This window comes from Heterodontus francisci, chromosome 2, assembly GCF_036365525.1.
Source record: "Heterodontus francisci isolate sHetFra1 chromosome 2, sHetFra1.hap1, whole genome shotgun sequence".
Lineage (NCBI taxonomy): Eukaryota > Metazoa > Chordata > Chondrichthyes > Heterodontiformes > Heterodontidae > Heterodontus > Heterodontus francisci.
The window spans coordinates 169,991,140-170,009,810 of record NC_090372.1 but is presented as its reverse complement, the minus strand read 5'-3'; the positions used below and the strand labels follow the sequence as shown (position 1 = coordinate 170,009,810).

At 42.3% G+C, this 18,671-nt stretch overlaps 2 protein-coding genes across 3 annotated transcripts in view; one reads left to right on the top strand and one right to left on the bottom strand.

Moving 5' to 3' along the window:
- The first annotated feature begins 506 nt into the window (after positions 1–506).
- On the top strand, positions 507–4,593 carry LOC137380066 (sperm microtubule associated protein 1-like). 2 transcript variants are annotated; one of them, XM_068051640.1, is made up of 3 exons: positions 507–815; positions 1,268–1,367; positions 3,800–4,593. In XM_068051640.1, exons 1-3 carry the CDS (start codon positions 576–578, stop codon positions 3,955–3,957), a joined length of 498 nt encoding a protein of 165 aa, XP_067907741.1. In that variant the 5' UTR covers positions 507–575; the 3' UTR covers positions 3,958–4,593. The 2 variants fall into 2 exon arrangements, with proteins under 2 accessions (XP_067907741.1, XP_067907750.1); XM_068051649.1 differs by lacking the exon at positions 3,800–4,593 and adding an exon at positions 3,489–3,562.
- A 2,239-nt stretch (positions 4,594–6,832) lies between these two features.
- The window catches only part of msrb2 (methionine sulfoxide reductase B2), a 56,997-nt gene continuing 45,158 nt past the window's right edge, over positions 6,833–18,671 (bottom strand). Inside the window, exons 4-5 of the mRNA XM_068051662.1 lie at positions 8,432–8,579; positions 6,833–7,832 (exon numbers count right to left, since the gene is read on the bottom strand). Of these exons, the coding sequence (XP_067907763.1) occupies positions 7,725–7,832; positions 8,432–8,579 (256 nt within the window). The 3' untranslated portion in view covers positions 6,833–7,724. The remainder of the gene's footprint in view (positions 7,833–8,431; positions 8,580–18,671) is intronic.

Here is an 18,671-nt window from a genome sequence, read left to right as displayed (position 1 = left end):
GACACAATCGGCCAGAACTCGCTTGACTATTTTTAAGGTGAAAACAGAAAATGCTGGAAACACTCAGTAGGTCAGGTAGCATCTGTGGAGAGTCTGTTGATGTCCTTTAGGCTTTCTGTGACTGGTGAGACACAGAGGCTGGAGTGCATAGTCCACACCGGTGGCAACGTTATTATTTGATGTGTTAAGTTTCCTTTGTTTTTTTATGATTTGGATTTCTGTTAGTTGTGCCCCTCTAAAAAGGGAGCAGTTCTGTTAGATCTTTTGCTTTGATGACGCTGAGTTCTAAAGAAAATGCATCTGCGGAGAGAGGAAAGGTAGGATTAGTGTTTCAGGTCGATGACCTTTTGTTTGCTTTTGAAGTGTTGGTTTACTAATTTCTTGTACCTGTCTCTATAGCAACAGAAAACAAATACATCTTTACTCCCATTGGATAATCATTTTTGTGCCGTTTAGAAATCCCGGATCCATCATTAGGTTCCATGCAGCCGCCTTTTAAAATCATTACATATCCCTTTTCTCAGGGTTGAATTGTCATCGTCGAGAGTAAAGCAGCAGCAGGCGGCACCTTAGTGATGATGGTTAGTCGGTTGCCTCCTCGCTTCGCTCCCTCTCCTCCGATAGAAACGCTGAGGCGGAGGGAGAAAGATTTCCTGCTGGACTGTGTAGCTGTTAGCTCGATCGCCAGGGATCACAGTCACTCTGCACCCAAAGCCGCAGCCATCATCCCGCCTTATAACCCACAGAAAGATCGCCCTGTGCTAGCCTATTTTAGGACGAAGCCTCTCCCACCACTTTTGAGAAAAACGGGTCAAGTAAGTAGACCGTTTTGGACAGATTCAAGAAATGGTTTGATATTTTTGGAAGACCTGCTCGATTAGTTAGTTTCTGCTAAAACTAATGCATCCAGATAATGAGCTGTCCCTCAGCAATTACAGCAATTGAACAGAAAGGACAATCCAGAGTTGGAGACTCATTCATTTAATTGAATCAGGCCTGTGCATATTCAGATTATTTTACGGGTATCAATAAAGATCTGGAGAAGGAATGGCAAGTGCTTGTACATCGATTGGATGTAACTCGGCCACCATGAACGTTTATTTCTTGAAATTATTGCACTATAGTTCCATATTATTTGATAGTTTATTCCCTTGTTGGATCTGTATTGTGTATATTAATAACAGATTAGGAGAGTGAAGTTGTAAATATTAATGGAATCCTTCCTATTTCCTGCTAAATCTCTGCGCCCCCCCCCCCCCCCCCCCAGTCCCGCGATGGGAGCTCAGTCCACGGCGCGACCGTCGATCGATTCGAGTTCCAAGGAGCTGCAGCCAGTTACCTGCGAACAAGAAACAAGAACGGAGCAGGTACAGCATCGGCACAGACTAACAACATTTGAAATTTTAAAAACAAACAGAAACTGCTGAAAACAGTCAGCAAGTCAGGCAGCACCTGTGGGGAGGGAGGGAGGCATTGTTAACAATTCAGATCCATGATCTTCGGTGAAAACTGGGAGTTGTTACAGATATCTTATAAGGAGGAACAGAGCCAACGAGAATGTGATTAGGTGGAGGACGGATGATTAAATAACAGAAATGATAATGATGTGACAAAAAGAGGTAATAGCAAGAGAAATTAGAAACAGAAAAATGCATCAGAGACCCTTAGGATGTAAATGGTTACTACAAAACAGCACAGGGAGAGGACGCATCCAAAAAGTGGGAGTCATTCCAACCTCTGGCTATCAGCTGGAGAATAAACCTATCTGAAATTCGAGGTTTGACCCTCTCCTGGTTATTATTAACGATGGTTTTTGCCTCGACTTCTGTGGGAAGCTGTGCAAGAATAGCATCTGGCATTCTTTTTCCTTCTCTATTTCATCTCTCTGATTGTTGCTATCTCATATGTTGCCACGTTGTACACAAACACGGGCTGCAGAGTGCAACAACTGCATTATCTAATTTGATTTTGCCCAGTTATTTGGCTCTGGATCCAGTCTGTCGCCCTTTGATACGAGTCACCTTCTGGACTGCTTGAAATGGACAATAAATCTGTCACACATAACTTCTCAAACTTATTATTTATGGCCCTCTGAACACTATTTGAGTCCGCCACCCAACATTCTGTTGCCCTTGGATACAAGGCCATATCTGGACTGCTCGAAGACAACACTAAGTCTGTCACACATCTTACCTCCGGCCCTCTCAGCATCAAGGTTGAAGTCCACCATCCTAGCTAAATTGCCACAATACTACTGGTAGGTAAAGGTGGCCTACACTCATCGAAGGTTTTCCTTCCTTTACTGCCTAGGCAATGCTAACCATGCCAGTCCGATGATCCCACTCACACCAAAATATATCAATAAATATTCATCAGCTCTTAACTGGCTCACCATTGTAGGAAAAAGTCTGGAGTCCCTTTGGAAGGTTTGAAGCTTACTCCATATTGGTAACAGCTATGATTTTATTTAAACATAAGTGAGACAATAAATTACAATATTCCAGCAGTATTTTACAAAGAACAATTGAGAATCACATTACCCATTATAACTATCCTAACTGTCCTTTGGGTAGTAGGCGTGGTTATTTGCTTGTTCGCAATAGAGTTTGCACCAGTCCGGATTGGTGTCTCTCCTGGTTCTACTACACTGAGAATGACCCAAACGCAGTAAGACATAGCCCCAAAAACCAGAACTACAGAAAAATCCATCCATGGTAGGACATATTGAGAGAGTGGTTAGTAAAGCATTTGGGATCTTGTGCTTCATAAACAGAGGCACTGAGTACAAAAGCAGGGAAGGTATGCTGAACCTTTATAAAGCACTGGTTGGGCCTTAGCTAGAGTATTGCATCCCGTTCTGGTCATTACATTTTAGGAAAGATGTGTGGGTCACTTGAGAAGGTGCAGAGGAGATTTACCAAAATGGTTCCAGTGATGGGGGATTTTAACTACAAAGTTAGGTTGGAAAAGCTGGGGTGTTCTCTCTGGAGCAAAGGAGATTGAGGGGAGATTTGATAGAGGTATACAAGATTATGACAGGCTTAGATAAGTTAAACAAGGAAAAACTGTTCCCATTAACTGATGGTACAAGGACTAGGGGACACAGATTGAAGGTTTTGGGCAAGAATTGAAGTGGCTAATGAGGTAGTAGATGCGTTGGTGCTAATTTTTCAAAATTTTCTAGATTCCATCAGGTTGGAAAGTAGCAAATATAACCCCCTCTATTGAAGAAGTGGGGGGGAGGGGGGAGGCAGAAAACAGGTAACTATAGGCCAGTTAGCTTGACGTCTGTTGTGGGGAAGGTGTTAGAATCGATCATTAAGGAGGCTATAGCTGGGCACTTAGAAAAACTCAAGGTAATCGGGAATCGTAAGCATGGTTTTATGAAAGGGAAATCATGTTTAATCAATTTATTGGAGGTCTTTGAAGGAATAACATGCATTGTGGATAAAGGGGAGCCTGTTGACATACTGTACTTGTATTTCCAGAAGGCATTTGACAAGGTGAATTCTATTCAATGGCAGAGCAGACTCGAGGAGCTGAATGGCCTACTTCTGCTCCAAATTCGTATGTTCGCATGTAACCATATTACACCCAAAGTGCCTCAGAAGTAATGAATTACTTCAAAAGTACAGTCGCTGTTTTGTGGGCAAACATCAAAAATAGGATTATACTTGGGAATTACAATACTGTGCAGTGTAAGCAAAGTTGACTGATTTTGATGACACAGCAGGAAATGTCATATTTTAATATTTTCAAGAAAACACTAAGAGCATCTTGGGTGTGTGTTTGGTGACAGGTCACTCCACAGATCAAGTGAAGGGGCACTCTCTCTTTCTCTCTGGAGTTAAACCTATATTTGGATACAACGGTCTCTATGGATACAGGAGGAACACGCCGGTGCTGCGTAAACTCCCTTCACCTTTTGGTGTAATTACCTGGTCTCCTATTTATTGAACCAATAAGCCGTGCTGCAGTTGCTGCTCCATCACTCCATGATAGCTTGGTCAGTCAGTGTTGGAATGTTTTACTGCCTGAAGTTTCTTCAGGCCATGCCTACTGCGAGGAGCTATAGTGTCATCTAGCGCTTACTTCGTTCTCCTTGATAAATAGTAGTTCTAAATCTAAAATACTAATAATTAAATCTGCTATAACAGCTCTCACCGATGAAATAGATCATTTCCAGGTTGCTTTTGCTTGTCACAGTTAACAAAATCTGTAAAATATTACTTTGTAATAATTTGTGGCTATTAAAAAGCATTAAGGAAATGGTAAAGTACAATCTGAAATTTCTATACTTTGAACAGTCGATCTAAGAATTGAATTTCTGTCTTTTACTGTAAAAATATATACTCTATATTGTAATGGGTATGGGAATGAATCAAAGGTTTGACCTTGGTTATGTTGACCGTGAAGTTTTGCAGTTGTTTTAATTTCAGATACAGAAATGTTAGCAAATTACTAAACCTCAACTCAGCACACGCTCTCAGTTGACAGTGACCAGCCATTGATTTCCACACTCACCGCTATAAAATATATAGTTTCATTCGAATGGAAGTATTTCTAATCGCCTTTGTTAACATTTAAAATTCTCTTGCTGTTTATACTATTGGAATTGGTGTAAAAAAATAAAGGTTTGGGGCCTCAGTAATGTGTTTTTCTCTCTTGGTATTACTTGTGGGAAAAGCTGTTAAGAAGTTTGGAAGTTGAAATAAACAATTGATGTGCTTGTAGTTTTATTTTGAGATTATATGATTATTATATAGGTCCATAAGGTATATGTGCAGTTACGTTTTAATCTCCCTGCTGCAATTTTTTTTCTGTTCTCATCCATCCAATTTGACTTGTTCTTCATCCTAAATAAGAATTTAAACCTCAATAGTAACAGCTTTATATTTCAGTTCATGAGATATTTAATAATCCATTTTAAAAAGGATAACATTAACAGCCATCTGAAAGATTGATAGGAGTGTCAATAAATCAACCGATTTTACTGCTTTCAATCGTCCCAAAGCTAGTTTAGATTTGACCTGCAGCAAGTTACAAATAGTACTTTACTCAATAATGTTTAAGACTAATGTAGAATGTCATTGTTGCCATTTTTTTTGATCACGCAGGGTTTTAAGGATGCGAGAGTATCCCACCAGGACTATTTATAAAGGATTGCCTCCAACTACATCACACAAAAGGGAGTAGTGTGCTGTCTGTACTATATTTTAGGAGAAGCTGAAAGTACGTTGTAAAAAGAAATTACACAGAAGGAAAACATTAATAGGGAGTGTTATTATAAAGACATTCGCATTGTTAAAATGCTACTGAGGGTCTGACTGCTTGCCCATCATCTATTATTCTTGGACAAGAGGTGGATCTGTGGGGATGAGTTACTGATACCAGTGCTTGAACATTTGACTTTATCATTTCAAACTTGTAGCAGCTGGAGATGGGATCACAAAGCTGGGATCTGGGTACATTACCTCTGATCCCACTGAAAACTGCAGATAAAAAGTGAGACTTGAGGGTGCAAATACATAATTTCTTAAAATGGTATTGTGGAGCATGATGCTGGAAAGAATATCCAGGCATGTAGGTTTCAGCAAGGAACAAGGTAAGTTTCACTCAAAGCCACAATACCAGTGTAATCATTCACAATAAGGTCATGGGCGGTAAGGACCTCGCTCATTGGTAAATGGACGGGGAGGATGTCTGGAGAGAGGTGGTGATTGTTGATGTGCTGGCAGCTCCAAGGAAGTAGTGGTCGAGTGTAATTTAAAAATTTACTTACAATTTAAGAATTGTGGCAAATTGTCTGCTACATAACACATATATTTAACCTAAGTTCTTTTGTTTAGGAGTGACTGGGTATATGATATCAGATGTCACCCATTATTAAAAAAAACTGTATTAATATATATTTTTCACAATTAATCACAAATTACTGTACTGCTTTCAATTTAGAATACTGTATTCACTGCTCACAGTACAGTCTCTTTTACATTGGCGAGACCTGACGCAGATTGGGTGACTGCTTTGTAGAACACTTCCACTCGGTCCGCAAGCATGATCCCGAGCTTCCAGTTGCTTGCCATTTTAATCCTCCACCTTGTTCCCATGCCCACATTTCTGTCCTTGGCCTGCTGCAGTGTTCCAGTGAACATCAACGCAAGCTCGAGAAATGCACCTCATTTTCTGATTAGGCATTCTACAGCCATCTGGACTCAATATTGAGTTCAATAATTTCAGAGCAAGAGTCCCATTATTTTTTGCTTATTTATATTTTATTTTTATATATATATATATATATATTATATATCCTTTTTAACATTTATTTATTTTTATCTTTTAGCCATGTGCTAGTCTTAAACTTGTTTTTCATGCTTTTGCTTTCGTACAGAGCTGTTCATTATTCTGCCATTAGCACTCTCTCTGGACTCATGTTTTGTCTTTCGCTACAACTATTTAGAACTCCATTTACATTATGTTCCATGACATCTCTGTCATTTAACCTCTCCCCCCTCTGTCCTATCACAGTCCTTCATGTTCTACTTCCCCCCTCCCACTTGCTCAAAGACTGCAACATTTCTTACTTTTGCCAGTTCTGATGAAGGGCTGCAAACCTGAAACTTTAACTCTGTTTCTCTCTCCACAGATGCTGCCAGACCTGCTGAGTATTTCTGGCACTTTCTGTTTTCATTTCAGAGTTCCAGCATTCACAGTATTTTGCTCTTGTATTAATACATATCCTGCCTAGTTATAACTTTTGCCTCCTCGTAAAAGGTTGCTCCAATTAAAGACATAAACAAGAGCAATTAAAACAATGATCATTCACAATAGCTCAAGGTAACTACCCATTTTAATGTATTAGATGGCATTCAGGAACTACAGGAATAGATATATACAGTCAAATCACAATTGATCTTTTTAATTTACAAATCACATTTGTTCACACTATTAGTCACACAATTAACCTCTAGCACATCAAACAGGAAGCAGACTGAAGAGTCTCAGATCCTCTTGCGAACCAGGAAACCACAGTTGTCTGAATACACATTTGAATAAATGAAATTTAATTTTTGGTTTCCCTTTTGAATACTGCATAGAAATATTATGTCAATCAATGCCAACAGATTAATTAGAACTGCATCGACATGACTTCTTAAACTTGGGTTAGTTGAGGCTGGGAAGCAAGAAGTTTAACGCAGCAGAGATGAAGTAAACTGCAAATCCTAGAAAGAATTTTAGGCAGCCTCCAAAAGAGGGAAAGACAGAATATTATAAATGGGATTGGGTTCCAATGAAGGATCTCTACTCAAAACATTAACCCATAATTTTTCATCTGGGTATATCTGTTTTATATCTGAGAAATGTATCATTTTTATTTGATTTTTTAATAATTATTTGCATAAAATAAAATCACTTTGATATTAATTTCACATTAATTTCTTACAAAATTACATGGTTAACAGATTGTGTAGCATAAACTGAAATACGATCTTCGCTTTAACTTGAACTTTAAGGAGTGTCTCTCCAATATCTTGGCACAAACACTGGTACACTTTGCTCTTTCTGTTAATGCACAATAAATATTTTTGAGAATGTACCACACAGAAGAAGCTACTATGAAAGCAAGTAGTGACACTAATTTATGGCATTGACACTGTTGGGAACTCAGTCTAGGTTCAACCAGCTATTACATAACAAACTGCTCCATAATATTTTGTTAGAAATCACTGTACTGATTTGGGTTTGAAAGTTAATGCAACGCTGTTGATGCAAAATCGATGTCCTGTAGGTTCTGGTCCATCATCAAACACATGGCCCAAGTGCGCATCACACTAAATAATAAAAGATAAAACAGAGAGTTCAGTGGACATGATGCTAAGAATGCCTTAGATTGAGACTTAAATCCACAAAATTAAATTATTGCCAGGTGCTTATGCATTTTAAATATATATAGTTTTATGGGGAGGGCTTCCCAGCATCCCCCCACCCTATAGTGTGCAGTAACATGAGCCATTAACAGCAAATATTCTGAACTACTTTTAAAAGTAGCTATAGGCTATAGATCAGAGACAGCTAAGTGTTATATTTATCAATTCTAAGGTTATCTTATAAACTTTGTTAGCATACTGTACTTGCAAAAAGATAATACTGTAACCTTGACTTTGCCATCTCATATTCTACCCAAGCAAGCACTGATGTGGTCTTTTCGAAACAAATGTATAAAACTGGAATTATATTCTACTAAATTGACAGAATATGGTCTTTTAAAAGTTTGTTTCTGGACATTCATCTCATAGAAATCAATTTTATTTTCATTGAGAGGTAATGGTTTTTCCTGATGATTTATATGAAAGGAAAGTTGGTGTTTTAACCACATCCAGGAATTTTGATAGAAAATTGGCAACACTGGATTCAGACTGTTTATATCTACCTTTTTGCAAATAACCTCTGTTCCAGTCGATCCCATGGAGTTATCTGTTCGACGTAATGCATTGGTATTGGTTTCATCATTACCCACTGTACCATGGACTTGCCAGAAAGAAGGCCAACCAGTGCCAGAATCGTACTTGGTTTCAGAGCTATTGTTAACCATATAAAATGTAACAAATTCATTACCATGAACACAGTATCAATAATGCTCTTAATTTAATCATCCACAAAAAAACTAAGAACATATGAAGAGTGAAACTGTAATACTGCAATTTTCATACTAATGAATAAAGACTTTAAAAGAAAAAATGGAAAAACATGCAGTAGATTAGCTTGAAATTGACTCAAGTTGTGATCATACACAATCTCACTGACAACCACTGTAAGGTAGTGTACTGGTTATATTATGCTACTGTACAAATAATCCTGAGCCTTGGACTAATAACCCAAAGAACACAAGCTCAAATCTGACCATGACAGTTTTAGAGACTGAAATCAGTAAAAAAAAATCTGGAAGTAAAAGCTGTTATCTGTAAAAATGTCCATGAAACTGCCAGATTCTCATAAACACCCACCTGATTCACTAATGACCTTTAGGGAAGAAAATCTGCTGTCCTTATCTACATGTGACTCTAATACCACTCCAATAGAGTTGAGTCTTAACTGCTTCCTGAAGTGACCCAGCAAGCCACTCAGCTAACTAGCAGTTCAACAAGAAGGCTTATCATCTTCCCAGGGTAACAAGATATGGGTAATAAATGTGACACTCAAAACCCAACAATGGCTTTTAAAATGTATTTACATCCAGGGAGAAGACTCGGAGGGCGGAGTTCCCGACCGGTAAGTTACCTCGGGTGGAAAAAAAAACTGAAAAAGTTACGTCACAGGAAAGCTGTGACCTGATTGGCTGATAGGGAATCTGCACTGATTTTGAAAATAAAACATTGATTAAAACCCTAATTAACTAATTAACTAATAAGTAGAGGAGTAACTAAACCAAAGGGAGGAGATTACTGTATTTAGCATTTAATATTTATAGTAGAAATCTAGCGTGAGGGACCATATAGTTAATTGTAACCTAATTTAGTAAGGATTTAATAAGTATTTAAGTATTTATTTTAAATTAATTTATTAATTAGTGCAAGAAATGTCAGTTAGAGGGGTAAAGTGCTTCACCTATGATATGTGGGAGGTCCATGACGCTTCCAGCGTTCCAGACGATTACATCTGCAGGAAGTGTACCCAGTTGCAGCTCCTCACAGACCTCATGGATCGGTTGGAGCCGCAACCGGATGCACTTAGGAACATGCAGGTGGCAGAGAGCGTCATAGGCAGGAGTTTTAGAGATGTGGTTACACCCAAGATGCAGGTAGATAGATGGGTGACTGCTAGAAGGGGCAGGCAGTTAGTGCAGGAATCCCCTGTGGCTATCCCCCTCTCTAACAAGTATACCATCTTGGATACTGTTGGGGGGGATGGCCTATCAGGGGAAAACAACAGCAGCAGCCAGAGCAGTGGCACCACGGCTGGCTCTGTTGTTCAGCAGGGAGGGACAAAGCGCAGAAGAGCAATAGTTTTAGGGGACTCTATAGTCAGGGGCACAGATAGGCGCTTCTGTGGACGTGAAAGAGACTCCAGGCTGGTATGTTGCCTCCCTGGTGCCAGAGTCAAGGATGTCTCTGAATGGACAGGGGGCATTCTGAAGGGAGAGGGTGAACAGCCAAAGGTTGTGGTACACATTGGTACTAACGACATAGGCAGGAAGAGTGACGAGGTCCTGCAGGGGGAGTTCAGGGAGTTAGGTAGAAAGTTAAAAGACAGGACCTCTAGGGTTGTAATCTCGGGATTACTCCCTGTGCCACATGCCAGTGAGGCTAGAAATAGGAAGACAGTGCAGCTAAACACATGGCTGAACATCTGGTTGTAGGAGGGAGGGTTTCAGATATCTGGATCACTGGGATCTGTTGCGGGACAGGTGGGACCTGTACAAGAAGGACGGGTTGCATCTAAACTGAGGGGCACAAATATCCTGGCTGCGAGGTTTGCAAGCGTCACTCGGGAGGGTTTAAACTAGTGTGGCGGGGGGGTGGGAACCAGAGCAGTAGGTCAGCAGGTGAAATAACTGAGGGGGAACCAGTAAATAAGGCCAGTAAGACTAAGAGGAAGAGCAGGCAGGGAGATGTTGCAAAGCACAGCGGGACTGGTGGTCTGAAGTGCATTTGTTTCAATGCAAGAGGTATAGCAGGGAAGGCAGATGAACTTGGAGCTTGGATTAGTACTTGGATCTATAATGTTGTTGCTACTACAGAGACTTGGTTGAGGGATGGACAGGATTGGCAGCTAAATGTTCTGGGATTTAGAAGCTTCAGGCGGGATAGAGGGGGATGTAAAAGGGGTGGGGGAGTTGCATTACTGGTTAAGGAGAATATCACAGCTGTACTGCGGGAGAACACCTCGGAGGGGTCATGCAGCGAGGCAATATGGGTAGAGCTCAGGAATAGGAAGGGTGCAGTCACAATGTTGGGGGTTTACTACAGGCCTCCCAACAGCCAACGGGAGGTAGAGGAGCAGATATGTAGACAGATTTTGGAAAGATGTAAAGGTAACAGGATTGTAGTGGTGGGTGATTTTATCTTCCCCTATATTGACTGGGACTCACTTAGTGCTAGGGGCTTAGATGGGGCAGAATTTGTAAGGAGCATCCAGGAGGGCTTCTTGAAACAATATGCAGATAGTCCAACTAGGGATGGGGCCGCACTGGACCTGGTATTGGGGAACGAGCCCGGCCAGGTGTTCGAAGTTTCAGTAGGGGAGCATTTCAGGAACAGTGACCATAATTTCGTAACTTTTAAGGTATTTGTGGATAAGGATAAGAGTGATCCTCGGGTGAATGTGCTAAATTGGGGGAAGGCTAATTATAACAATATTAGGCAGGAACTGAAGAATTTAGATTGGGGGCGTCTGTTTGAGGGTAAATCAACATCTGACATGTCGGAGTCTTTCAAATGTCAGTTGATTAGAATCCAGGACCAGCACGTTCCTGTGAGGAAGAAGGATAAGTTTGGCAAGTTTCGGGAACCTTGGATAACGCGGGATATTGTGAGCCTAGTCAAAAAGAAAAAGGAAGCATTTGTAAGGGCTGGAAGGCTGGGAACAGATGAAGCACTTGAGGAATATAAAGACAGTAGGAAGGAACTTAAGCAAGGAGTCAGGAGGGCTAAAAGGGATCATGAAAAGTCATTGGCAAACAGGATTAAGGAAAATCCCATGGCTTTTTATACGTATATAAAGAGCAAGAGGGTAACCAGGGAAAGGGTTGGCCCACTTAAGGACAGAGGAGGGAATCTAGGCGTGGAGCCAGAGGAAATGGGCGAGGTATTAAATGAGTACTTTGCATCAGTATTCACCAAAGAGAAGGACTTGGTGGATGATGAGTCTAAGGAAGGGAGTGTAGATAGTCTGGGTCATGTCGATATCAAAAAGGAGGAGGTGTTGGGAGTCTTGAAAAAAATTAAGGTAGATAAGTCCCCAGGGCCTGATAGAATCTACCCCAGAATACTGAGGGAGGCAAGGGAGGAAATTGCTGGGGCCTTGACAGAAATCCTTGTATCCTCATTGGCTACAGGTGAGATCCCGGAGGACTGGAGAATAGCCAATGTTGTTCCTTTGTTTAAGAAGGGTAGCAAGGATAATCCAGAAAATTACAGGCCGGTGAGCCTTACGTCAGTGGTAGGGAAATTATTGGAGAGGATTCTTCGGGACAGGATTTACTCCCATTTGGAAACAAATTAACTTATTAGCGAGAGGCAGCATGGTTTTGTGAAGGGGAGGTCGTGTCTCACTAACTTGATCGAGTTTTCTGAGGAAGTGAAGAAGATGATTGATGAAGGGCAGTGGATGTTGTCTACATGGACTTCAGTAAAGCCTTTGACAAGGTCCCTAATGGCAGACTGGTACAAAAGGTGAAGTCACACGGGATCAGAGGTGAGCTGGCAATTTGGATACAGAACTGGCTCGGTCATAGAAGACAGAGGGTAGCAGTGGAAGGGTGCTTTTCTGAATGGAGGGCTCTGACTAGTGGTGTTCCGCAGGGATCAGTGCTGGGACCTTTGCTGTTTGTAGTATATATAAATGATTTGGAGGAAAGTGTAGCTGGTCTGATTAGTAAGTTTGCGGACAACACAAAGGTTGGTGGAGCTGCGGACAGTGTCAAGGATTGTCAGAGGATACAGCAGGATATAGATCAGTTGGAGACTTGGGCGGAGAAATGGCAGATGGAGTTTTATCCGGACAAATGTGAGGTAATGCATTTCGGAAGGTCTAATACAGGTGGGAAGTAGACAGTAAATGGCAGAACCCTTAGGAGTACTGACAGGCAGAGAGATCTGGGCGTACAGGTCCACAGATCACTGAAAGTGGCAACGCAGGTGGATAAGGTAGTCAAGAAGGCATACGGCATGCTTGCCTTCATCAGTCGGGGCCTGGAGTATAAAAATTGGCAAGTCATGCTGCAGCTGTACGGAACCTTAGTTAGGCCACACTTAGAATATTGCGTGCAATTCTGGTTGCCACACTACCAGAAGGATGTGAAGGCTTTGGAGAGGGTACAGAAGAGGTTTACCAGGATGTTGCCTAGTCTGGAGGGTATTAGCTATGAGGAGAGGTTGGAAAAACTCGGATTGTTTTCACTGGAACGATGGAGGTGGAGGGACGACATGATAGAGGTTTACAAAGTTATCAGTGGCATGGACAGAGTGGATAGTCAAAAGCTTTTTCCCAGGGTGGAAGAGTCAGTTACTAGGGGACATAGGTTTAAGGTGCGAGGGGCAAAGTTTAGAGGGGATGTGCAGGGCAAGTTTTTTTACACAGAGGGTGGTGAGTGCCTGGAACTTGCTGCCAGAGGAGGTGGTGGAAGCAGGTACGATAATGACGTTTAAGAGGCATCTTGACAAATACATGAATAGGATGGGAATAGAGGGATACGGTCCCCGGAGGTGCAGAAGGTTTTAGTTTAGACAGGCATCGAGATCGGCGCAGGCTTGGAGGGCCGAATGGCCTGTTCCTGTGCTGTACTGTTCTTTGCTCACTAGATGTACGTGTGATATTTCAAGAATTAGTTTTGATATTTCATGGAATTTTACAGCACAGCAAGGGGCTACTCTACCCATTGTGCTCACAAGGCACTCTGGAAAAAGTTATTTAGTTCCAATTCCTTTCTCTTTCCTTATATCCTGTTAAAGCTTCCATTTTCAAATATTTATCCATTTCCTTTTTAATATCTATTATTAATTCTTCCTCCAATAAGGGGCTGGATTTTGTGTAGGAGGTGGGCTACTGGCGCTGGGCTGAAAAGGCGGGGGAGTCCCGCCTCTGCATTTTTGTGGTCCCACCCCGGAGCGATTCTCCAGTGTTTCTCATTTAAAGTTGCAAGAGGCGGGATCCCTGTCCCTTTAAAGATGGGGATCTCGCCTCCATGAGCTGCCGGCCAATCACAGGGCTGGCAGATCAGCAGTATTGGCAGTGCCACTGGGAGCAGTGGCCACTGCCAGTTCCACAGAGGCCTTGGACCCAGGCCCAGTGCTGGAAACCCGGACAAGAGGTAAGTGAGGTTGGATCAACAGGGCCAGGCCTGAAGGCCCCGGTGGTGGTTGGGGGGTGGGGGAGGAAGGTAGGAGCTGGTCATGCAGTCCAGAAAGAGGGGGATCCTGGGGGGTGGGGGTAAAGTTGTTCCTGGTGGGGTCCTCCGTGGGTCACTAATTGCCCATGGTAGAGTCCCCCCAACCCCCAAGCCCGCAGGGAGGGTGCCTCATGTTGCAAGGCATCCTCCCCGTTGGTAACATCCCAGTGGCGGTGGGACCAGGCCCTTAATTGGCCATTAATAGACCACTTATTGGCCTCTAGGCAGGAAGGCTGTTGTTGGCGTATCCTGCCCCCGGGGAAGATCGCTTGGCGACAGGCCCTCTGCCTTGCTGCCCCCAGTCACGATATTCCGTGCCCCCCCGCCTCCTTCCCCACCTCGGGGGGGGCCATAAAATCCCGGCCATTGTTTCTGGTAGGACATTCTTCTCATTTCAGCTGTCTACATAAAAATTCTTTTCGCCTCTCCTTTTGGCGAAGGTCTTAAGTTTATGACCTCTATTTATTGACTTACGAATTGTTTTATTACATAGAATTCTGAGACTTTCACTGACATTGAAGAATCACATTTATTGAAAATGGAAAATGGGTTGCCTAGTCTATAAAATGTAAAGGGATGCTATTCCCTATCATCGAAACCAATGGTTCAAATCAATTCTGTTCTCATTACATGAGATTCCCACACGTCAGCACAGAAAGTGTTTCAAATCTGGGATTATGGGATATATTTTCCATTCAATGAAGTTCGAATATCAATATTTAACAACAACTTGCATTTATATAGTACCTATAATGTAGAAAATAATCCCAAAGCACTTCACAGAAGTGTAATTGGATAAAAATGGATGCTGGACTAGAGAAGGCAATATTAGGAGGGGTGACCAAATGTTTGGTTAAAGAGGTGGGTTTTAAGGAGGTTCTTGAAAGAAGAAAGGTGGAGAGGGGAAGGGATTTAGGAAGTGAATTCCACAGCATAGGGTCTAAATGGCTGAAGCCATGGCTGTACATACGTGTTCCTATGAGCTATTTTTATGCAGGTTGGTCATCCGTGGCAGTGTCTAAAATAGCTCACAGAGGAATGCAGTAGGAGTACATTAAGCATTCATATGTGTACTTTGCCAATTAGAAAATATAACTACCTCTATACAACCGGGGATGCAGGAACCACACACCCAAGTCCTGTGCTACATATTAACTATTAACCTCCATGCCTCTCTCTTCTGTACATTGCATATTGGCTGATTTCCTGGCACTCTCCATACCCTTCCCACATGCTTTTCCTTATGTTAATCCCCAAGGCCCTCACCTATCTTCATAGATGTGCACCATTCCCTGCTATTCATGAACAGACTCTCTAGGACCTTCACATTCACTTGGTTTGTATTCACTTTCTCTATCTCAGCTCTTGATGGTCTTCAGTTGATAGCAAGGGCAGGCGAAGGAAGAAAAGAGATGCAACAACAGATGTTCAAGAAAATCCCAAGCTCTGTGGCCTAAATATTGGAGACTACTAATCATGAATAATGACACCAGTTTTTCTTTATTTGAAATTCAGGAGTTACTCTTTTCATGTTGGGGATTTTCAGGAGGGTAAAATTTACATATAAAAGGGGCTGAAACTGGAAGAAAACAAATACAACTTCTTCGCGAATATCAGTGATGCAAACAGCACACAATTCCATTGATTGCACGACCATCAAACCTCCCGCGCACGATTGGTCAAAATCCTTCAGCAGCAATTCCTGCTGATTTTTAAGTTAATTTATTTTAGTTAAAAAAACTTCAAAAACTAATATTAAACAGAGCAGGCCACTGCAAAAAATAGATACTGTATGCTGACATTTTTAAAATGTATTTGTGAAGTTGATCCTCTTTAGTCATTCATGAGTTTCAAAAATGCTGAGAGAAAATGTGGGCAGCAGAATTTTGTTGAAAAACTTGAAGTATCTGAATTAACTACTGCAGGTTGGTATCTGATTCTTAGATTTTTATTAATTTTTGGAAATTGTATTCTGTGATTCTATTCATTCCGCCATGGATTAGTGGCTTCGGTCATTTATTACAGCTGTAGCAATCTGGAACACCACACCAGATATCTTAGTCTTATGTCCCATTTGCACTTAGATTTCATACTTGCTGGTTTATCCTGTTTAAATTTCATGGACCTGTAGGTTTAGAAAGGGCTCTTCTCAGCATTATCGCCTCATTAGTAAATCCGAAATCCAAGTTTTGTTAATATTCACAATTTTAGATATATGCAAGTTAGTAGGAACACTGATTTAAACTTTGTACATGACCCCCAAGACACTATGATATTCATCTAAATTGCTTGCAAAGACAAAAAGCTCGGCCATCTTCGATTTACCACACAACTGCTATTGCTGCTATTTATCAGTTTTTAAAAATGTTGGCCGGAATTTTATGGCCTCCCCAATGAGTGAGCTGGTGGCAAGGGGGTTGGGTGTGGGAGTTGAAGGGAGTGTAAAATTGAGTGTGAGGCAGGGGGGGGGGGGGGGGGGGCCATTCCTGACCCCCGCTGCAATTTTACGTGGGGTGGTGGTGGCAAGAAATGGCCCACCCGCCCCATGTCAATCAATGCCCTTAAGCGGCCAATTAACTGCCACTTAAGGGTCTCCTCCCGCTGCCTCGGGTATTTTACCCTCAGCAGCTAGACGGCAAAGCCCCCAAGAACCCCACCTGATAAAACTAGGCGGCCTTCTTGTGGGCTGGGGGAGGGGGCCATAGAACTATAGAAAGGTTACAGCACAGAAAGAGGCCATTCAGACCATCGTATCTGCACCAGCTGAAAAAACTAGCTGACCATGCTAATCCCACCTTCCAGCACCTGGTCCGTAGCCTTGCAAGTTACAGCACTTCAGGTGCATGTTCAGGTACCTTTTAAATGAGTTGAGGGTTTCTGCCTCCATTACCATTCCGGGCAGCCAATTCCAGACATCCACCACCCTCTGGGTGAAAAAGTTTTTCTCATATCCCCTCTAATCCTTCTACCAATCATGTTAAATCTGTGCCCTCTGACAACTGACATCTCCGCTAGGGGAACAGGTCCTTCCTGTCTACTCTATCTAGGCCCCTCTTAATTTTGTACACTTCAATTAAGTCGCCCCTCAGCCTCCTGTGTATAGTGTACAATTCTGGTCACCGCACTATAGGAAGGATGTAATTGCACTGGAGAGGGTGCAGAGGAGATTCACCAGGATGTTGCCTGGGCTGGAGTATTTCAGCTATGAAAAGAGACTGAAAAGGCTAGGGTTGTTTTCCTTGGAGCAGAGAAGGCTGAGGGGGGACATGAAAGAGGTATACGAAATTATGAGGGGCATTAATAGGTTAGATAGGAAGAAACCTTTTCCCTTAGCGGAGGGTTCAATAACCAGGGGGCATAGATTTAGGGTAAGCGGTAGGAGGTTTGGGGGGGATTTGAGGAAAAGTTTTTCACCCAGCGGCTGGAATGTGGAACGCACTGCCTGAAGAGGTGGTGGAGGCGGGAACCCTCACAACATTGAAGGAGTATTTAGATGAGCACTTGAAACGCCACAGCATACAAGGCTACGGGCCAAGTGCAGGAATATGGGATTAGAATAGTTGGGTGCTGGATGGCTGGCACAGACACGATGGGCCGAATGACCTGTTTCTGTGCTGTATAACTCTATGACTCCTCTGCTCTAAGGAAAACAACCCTAGCCTATCCAATCTTTCCTCATAGCTGCAATTTTCCAGCCCTGGCAACATTCTTGCAAATCTCCTCTGTACTCTCTCCAGAGCAATTAAGTCCTTCCTGTCATGTGGTGACCAGAATTGTATGTAATACTCCAGCTGGGGCCTAACCAGCATTTTATACAGTTCCAGCATTACATCCCTGCTTTTGTATTCTATACCTCGGCCAATAAAGGAAAGCATTCCATATGCCTTCTTCATCACTTTACCTACCTGTCCTGCCACCTTCAGGTACCTGTGGACATGCACTCCAAGGTCTCTCACTTCCTCTACCCATCTCAATATCCTCCAGTTTATTGTCTACTCCCTTGCTTTGTTGGCCCTCCCAAATGCATTACCTCACACTTCTCTGGATTGAATTCCATTTGCCACGTTTCCGCTCACTCAACCAAACCATTGATATCGTTCTGGGGTCTACAGCTATCCTCTTCACTATCAACTACACAGCCAATTTTTGTGTCATCTGCAAATTTCCCAATCATGCCTCCCACATTCAAGTCCAAATCATTAATATGTCCTCGGCCCAATCATCTTCAGCTCCTTCAATCATAAGGTCAGAAGTGGGGATATTTGCACAATGTTCAGCACCATTCGCGACTCCTCAGATACTGAAGCAGTCCGTGTAGAAATGCAGCAATATCCAGGCTTGGGCTGATAAGTGGCAAGTAACATTCGCGCCACACAAGTGCCAGGCAAAGACCATCTCCAACAAGAGAGAATCTAACCATCTCCCCTTAACATTCAATGGCATTACCAATGCTGAATCTCCCACTATCAACATCCTAGGGGCTACCATTGACCAGAAACTGAACTGCAGTAGCCATATAAATACCGTGACTACAAGAGCAGGTCAGAGGCTAGGAACCCTGCAG

What these genes read in the sequence shown, in the direction of transcription:
- LOC137380066 (XM_068051640.1), top strand. Translation starts at nt 576, where the DNA reads ATGATGGTTAGTCGGTTGCCTCCTCGCTTCGCTCCCTCTCCTCCGATA. An exon ending in TTTTGAGAAAAACGGGTCAA is followed by an intron (nt 816 to 1,267) that starts GTAAGTAGACCG and finishes CCCCCCCCCCAG; the next exon opens with TCCCGCGATGGGAGCTCAGT. An exon ending in AAGAAACAAGAACGGAGCAG is followed by an intron (nt 1,368 to 3,799) that starts GTACAGCATCGG and finishes GTTTGGTGACAG; the next exon opens with GTCACTCCACAGATCAAGTG.